Source organism: Anthonomus grandis, chromosome 1 (assembly GCF_022605725.1).
Source record: "Anthonomus grandis grandis chromosome 1, icAntGran1.3, whole genome shotgun sequence".
NCBI classification, from domain to species: Eukaryota; Metazoa; Arthropoda; class Insecta; order Coleoptera; family Curculionidae; genus Anthonomus; species Anthonomus grandis.
This window is the reverse complement of record NC_065546.1, coordinates 40,439,921-40,446,461: the sequence shown is the minus strand read 5'-3', so window position 1 is coordinate 40,446,461 and position 6,541 is coordinate 40,439,921. Positions and strand designations below refer to the sequence as shown.

General features: G+C 31.7%; 1 protein-coding gene across 1 annotated transcript in view; it reads left to right on the top strand.

Annotated features, from left to right (window-relative positions):
• The first annotated feature begins 208 nt into the window (after window positions 1-208).
• Window positions 209-6,541, top strand: part of LOC126737736 (dynein regulatory complex subunit 7) — a 234,111-nt gene continuing 227,778 nt past the window's right edge. The window contains exons 1-3 of the mRNA XM_050442752.1: window positions 209-430; window positions 5,956-6,346; window positions 6,404-6,529. Coding sequence (XP_050298709.1) covers window positions 330-430; window positions 5,956-6,346; window positions 6,404-6,529 — 618 coding nt within the window. The 5' untranslated portion in view covers window positions 209-329. The remainder of the gene's footprint in view (window positions 431-5,955; window positions 6,347-6,403; window positions 6,530-6,541) is intronic.

Below are 6,541 nucleotides of genomic sequence, written 5' to 3'. Positions count from 1 at the left end.
CAAAATGGTGATGTTTAAGGTCTTTGCTTCTATTAAGGTTTAATGAGACGAAATAATGTTTTTAATAATTAATTCAATTCAATTGAATTCTTTAATTTTCTTAAATCGCTTTAAAGGTTTTAATGAATTTTTATAATTAGATTTTATACTATACGCGTGAAGGAAGGAGAAGATCACTTGTTTGTTTCTATGACAACAAAAAGTTGTGTCAATAAATCTGTCATCTGTCGCGTTAACCCTAAGGCATTTTTCTCAACTTCACAATATATTGCGTCAATAAAATATAATAAGAACAATAATATTATCGTGAAAAAGCAAGTAAAGATAGTATGGATGATGAAAGTATCCAGAATATATCCAGGAAATCGAAAGCGAGTGTTGAAAAAAGACAGTCGCACTCAACTGTGAGTGACGATAAAAGCTTTCAAAAGTAAGTGTAAAATTATAGTTTTGGTTATTTTAAAATAGATAAATATTACTAATTTATATATTATATATTTAACTTTTTATATATAACATATTTAACTACCAATACCATAGTTGGAATTCATGTCACAGTTTTATTATCCCATGGCGCGGTAAATGCGCATGCACTACACCCAGTTAGCATCTTTTCGACGCGACAACGCTGCAAATTGCAATGCAACGTTGCATTGTTACGTTGTCTTAACCGTAGAGACAACCCCGTTTTACACCAATTTGAAAGAGATTTTTTTGGTTGTCTCAACGTTACGCAGTGACTACCCGCTAACTTTCTAAACGCTTTTGCAACGTTTTTAGAGTTACTGATTTTTGGACGGTTGAACGCCATAACGACAGAAAAATTAATTGAGGAGCAGACTTTCTAGATGCATTTTGTCCATTTTTTGTAATTTTGGCAAATAAGCAAAAACTGCTACGTGTCTGGCAAGAAATTTATCGAAAATATCATATACCCGAAAAATTGAACAAAAATTATGCAAATGATGTACTTATATGCAGACAATCTGGTATTGATTATATCCTAAAAAACTTTGAAAAACTGTAGGACATACTGCATTTAGTTTCTCAACCTTGGACAAATTGCATTTTGTTTGTCTATACAAAGCGGCATGAATAAGTATAGCAAGGATATGAAAAAAACGTAAGTAGGTTTTTACGATCAGTATTTTATTTTTGATATACAAAATATTTTTAAATGTCATAGAGGTCCCCATCGTCATCATTATTGCAATCACATAGCATGTCACCTTCTTCGCTAGCATTATCACCCTCAGTTTCATCTTGGGTCACTTGATTCTCATTTTGTTCATGGTTATTAGAGAGAATAGGTTGCAACCATGTTAACTCAGGATCATTAATCCAATTTGCCTGTGATAGTTCCACCAAAAGTTTTGAGAGGCTCTGGAGTTTTTTTGTTTTAAGATAGTTTTGAAGCATTACAACAGGTAGCTGTAAAGTCGAAAGCTTTTTTCCGCGTTTTAATAACGTTTGAAATTGTTTAGATGGATCGTCATTTCTGTAGAACAACCCGGTCTTAAGCAAAATATTGCTGTTTTTTGTGACCTCTTAATAATAGTCCGTTTGGCCGCACTGATCCCTTCAATTTTCTTTAAAGAGGTTAACGCAGTTTTTATATCGTAAACAACCCAGTCCTTACCAAGTTGTCTAACGTCTCCCTTCTTGGAGTATATCTCATGATATTTTGTAGGTGTTTTTATTGTACTGTAGGATCGTGTAACTTTTTCTATTTGCCCGAAAACACGATCCGCTGGCAAATACGAATGGCCGCGTACCGGAAAGGTAAGACTTACCTGACATTACTTTTACGCTCTTTAGACGTAAGATTTTTTTCCTTTTTCTACTACCACGATCCGTATCACCAACTATATGATCCCCTGTCATAGGGAAATCCATTATTTTAAAATTATTCCGTAAAAAACAAAGAACTTGAAAGTACTCAAAATAAACATATAATAATGCATAATACTGTAGCAAAGTGTATATAGTTTGCAACGCCATTTTTGGTTGAAAATTTGAAAAAAAGGACAAAATGCATATGGAAAGTCTGCTCCACAATTACTTTTTTAACAATAAGCTAATAGATAACTCCAGTAGGCAGATACTCCAAAAATACAACCTTTTTAATCCATCTTTTGAACAGTCCTTATTAATATTTGTTTTGTATGTAGTATAATATAGTGAATTATACGGGTAAAATACCCGTTTTGAAAGAGTTACAAGCATTTAATTTATAAACGGAACATAGTTTACCGTTAAAAGATGTTATTTTAGCCCTAAATAACACGCGCGCCCTGAATTTATCGCGGATTTGGAAAAAAAAATAAGTAATTTTTTTTATTCGTTACATATAAGAAACTGTCGTTGTCTCTGGTTGGCCTGAAGCAAGAGGAAGAACGGATGGACCCAATCTAAATTTTAATATTTCAGTTATTATTTACAGTTTGTTGCGCGTATGTAGCACGTTTTTTTACAAACTTTAATAAACAAAAACTTTAACTTTTACAAAAAAATTCATAAGCTCTTCAAAAAATACAAACTCAGAATGTAATGTTACATTACATTCAATACAATACAATATTTTACAATACAACATTACATTCTGAGTTCTCATTGCTGCTGCTGCTATATAAATTCTAAAAAATAAAACTTTCTAAAATTTACCATTGTTTTTAAAGTGGTTAGTCTCTTGTGTAAAGAAAGGCTATAAAGTAGGATATAGGAACCATGAAGGAAACCATTTACAAAAAGTAAACCCAGTATTTTAAATTTTAAATATGTAAAATTTAATACAAACCTTTTTACTGCTACCTTCCACCACTTCCATTGATTCTACATAATCCATATCAACTTCAGGTAAGCTAGTTGTAGGCATTTTTATTTCCATTGGAAGTTTTTTTTTGCGTCTGTAGTAAGTTGCAGAATATTTAGTCTTTATATATCTTCATTTTTTAAAGCAAAACGAAAATAATAAATCCCAATAATTCCAAGCAAAAAAACTCTTAACATGTCGAAAAGCTCCCTCTATAGCGAAAAATGAGTGAGGGCCGACCACAGAAACTAATCTAGTAAATGTTTGCAAAGACATTCTATAAAATTATTGCCATTTATTCAGATGATTACTTAATTCTCTTGATACTACACATGAAGCATGTTTAAGGTTTATTTTGTTATACGGATGCACCCAATAACGTCGTTTCTTTCGTTTTTTATTTGTTTTGATAATAATAATGTGGTAACAACAGCAACTATTGCGTCGTCCAAACTATCATCGGTGTCCATTGCTAACTGAAAACTGAAACTAATTTTATTTTTGATTCATTAGTTTGTGTATCACCGACACAGTTTCGATTTGCGTATTTCATGTTTCATGTTTCTTAGATGTTCCCGCCTAAGGACAAATTTATTTAACTAAGTGATGCAACTTGTGATGCAAAAGCGTTCTCTAAGCTAAGGCATTCATGTCTTTTTAAGTATAATGTCATATCTGTATCAAGTACTTATCAGTCTTACAAACCTCACTTTATTATCCAGAGAAATTTGACTCTTCGATCTTTATTTATACTGGAAAGTGATTGCTTGATCCTTATAAAGTACTCTTTAGTTACCTGGTAGGAAACTGTAAATAATACTAGGTCCTCATATAATATAAATTTACCAATCCCTACATTGTCCTCAATTTTTTAGGAGAATAAAAAAATATTTTTTTGGTCAAATATTAAATTAACACTTTATATTTAACTTCTCAATTTTATATTTAAACATTATTACCTAATATAATACCTAAATAATACCTATATAATACCTAAAGCCAAAACGATACTAAGGCATGATTAATATTTAATATTTAAAGACATAGCACATTGCGCCATCTACTGTTTTGATTACCAATTTTCTGGCAAATGGGTCAATAAAATTTGTCTAAGAATTCAATAATGCCTTATAAATAAGTGCCTTTGAACTTTAAAGAAAATTTCATATTATGCTAAGCAATTTCAGGCGTAGCACGTAGATGGAGACTCTAATGTGACATTTAGGTTATTTGAATATAATGGCTGTTTATTACATGTAGTTACAGTGCATTTTTATTTAGTAATAAGATCCCTAATATCCCAAGTGTGTTAAGCTCTAAATGGAAATTATTTACAGCAAAACATATGCTGAAAACGCGAAAATTAAAATACAAAATTCAAATTTTCCGTCAAACCGGCAAGGGAGTTTCCAGGGCCGACTTGAGAAAAGTGCCCTAAGTGAACTTAAAATTTGGGTCTCCCTCATAAAGAAAGTAAAATAAGAATAGAACTTAATCACACCTATACCAGATGGCAAGTACAGCGCAAAATTCACAGCCATTAAAACTATTTCAGAAAGAATTAATCGATATTGCAGATAGCTACGATACCGACTGAGTCATGTCAAGAAAATCGCGGGAACGTCGAGTTCGGTATAAAGCGGGAGATTTAAATTTAAGGCGTGCATTTATGTACTACACATTCAGGTCCAATATATGTAATCAATTATAGTGAAATAAGAATACTTAGAGGTAAGAAAATAGTGAGATAAGAAAAAGAACATAAATGAAATAAAATATGTGCATGTTAGAGAAAAACGAGTTTTTAAATCTTTCTGAGCACATTAAAAAGAAATACAATTTTTCTCACCTTTATTTATACTAAATTTTCATATTTCTCACAGCTTATCATCTGACATTGCGCCTTTTAAAAATATAGACATTTTTCATATTGATTTATTTTAAAATATAGTTAATAAAATTAGTAGAGGTTTTGTTCAAGAGGACTAAAATTTGGCTTTAAATGCAAAGATTAGTCTAAATTATAACCTTTTCCATATTTCTTATAGTTTTCAGGATAAATGCTATAAAGCAAAAGGTCAGAGCCAAAAAGGTATAATGTCTCCATAAGAGCCTTGAATATAATACCAAATTTTATTCACACAATAGCATATTTTTCTTTGGCCTCTGGATATATACTACTGGACATGAAAGTAAGGACATAGAGGTGGCATATAAAACAGAAAAGGAAATCTGTAGGAATAATAAACATTTAACAATTAGATTGTTAGACTTAATTTAAAGAAACTTAGTAGAAAATTTTCATAATTTAATGGAAGCTATGAACGAATTATATTTCCATCTTTACAGGTTTTTAAGATATTTTGAGTTTTCATTGGAAAAAAGTTGGCCAGAGAAGCTTTTTCAAGAGCTCAGATTTCTAGTCAAAGAGTACTTATGTCCTGAATAAAATTTTTTGAGAAATTTTCTCTTTATTAGATCCCTTTTGTTTCATATTTTAGTTTTTGTGGTAAAAAGTTGCTTAAAGAAGTCTGCTCTTTCAGGAGTCAACAGAGCTTAGAAACAAATTATTTTACAATTTTTAGTCGAATGTAGTTCCGTCCTAAATGATATTTTTAGAACCATTTTTCAATGATAAAATGCACTTTGCTTCAAATTTTGATTTGCAAGTTGAAGTCCATTCTTGAAGTAGAGTGGATATAATATAGCGGGTTGGGAAGGGGGGGGAAGGCTTTTCTCATTTCGATAAGTACACTCATCATCTTCAGACTCTAACACTACATGGTTATGACGTTTACAAAAATAAACAGGAAACGAAAAAAAAACGAAGTAAACATCACAGCTATGTAGTATTTGAGTCTGCAGATGATGAGTGAACAGTGAACTTATCGAAGAAAAGTCTTCGCCCCCTTTCCAATCCGCTATATCATATTTTTATTTTTAGCGATTTTTCAGATATTTAACTTTTAGGACTGCCTCATGTGATTTATATTATGCAGTGTTTCAATGCCTCCCTAATGTTCTCCTACGGTTTTTTACTGATAGAATGGACATATTTCAATTTTATTTATACTTATATAATTGGGATAATAAATAACTATTGCAGTATCCCTTTTTTAATCTCAAAATTTTTCCCTTTACAGAATTTCAAAGAGCAACCTAAGCATTGAAGATGGTAGCGTAGAAATATTCTCCGAACATGATCATAGTAATGTTGAAACACAAGTCGAACCCAAACCATTTTCATACATAGAAATGCTTGACGTACCACGGTACTTGCCTGAACCCCTAACTATCACCACCGATTACTTAAAAATGATTTGCAATGAGCTGGGACTAATAAAGTTATACTGGCCGAACTTGACGGAAGTGACTTTCGAAGACCGAAGCAATTTTCCGGAAAATTACTTAAGAAATACGGACAAAGAGAAGTGTTTGCTTTTATATGCGGAGAACTTTAGGAGGCAATTTTGCCATAAGTTTCCTAATAGGAAACCGTTGTTTTTGGCTTGCGATAACGAATGTGGAGTTCAAGTAAGTACCTATGAGAATTATTTTTGCGGATGTTAAATAAATATTGTTTTATCGAAGAAATTGGTTTGCACCACCCTTCGTCCAACGACCCTGCCCTATTCGGAAATATCCACATGGGAGAATTGTGCGAAATTTGTTGCTGACCATATCAGATACGAGACTTTGGATGAACCAATTTTAATTGTAAGTATTTAT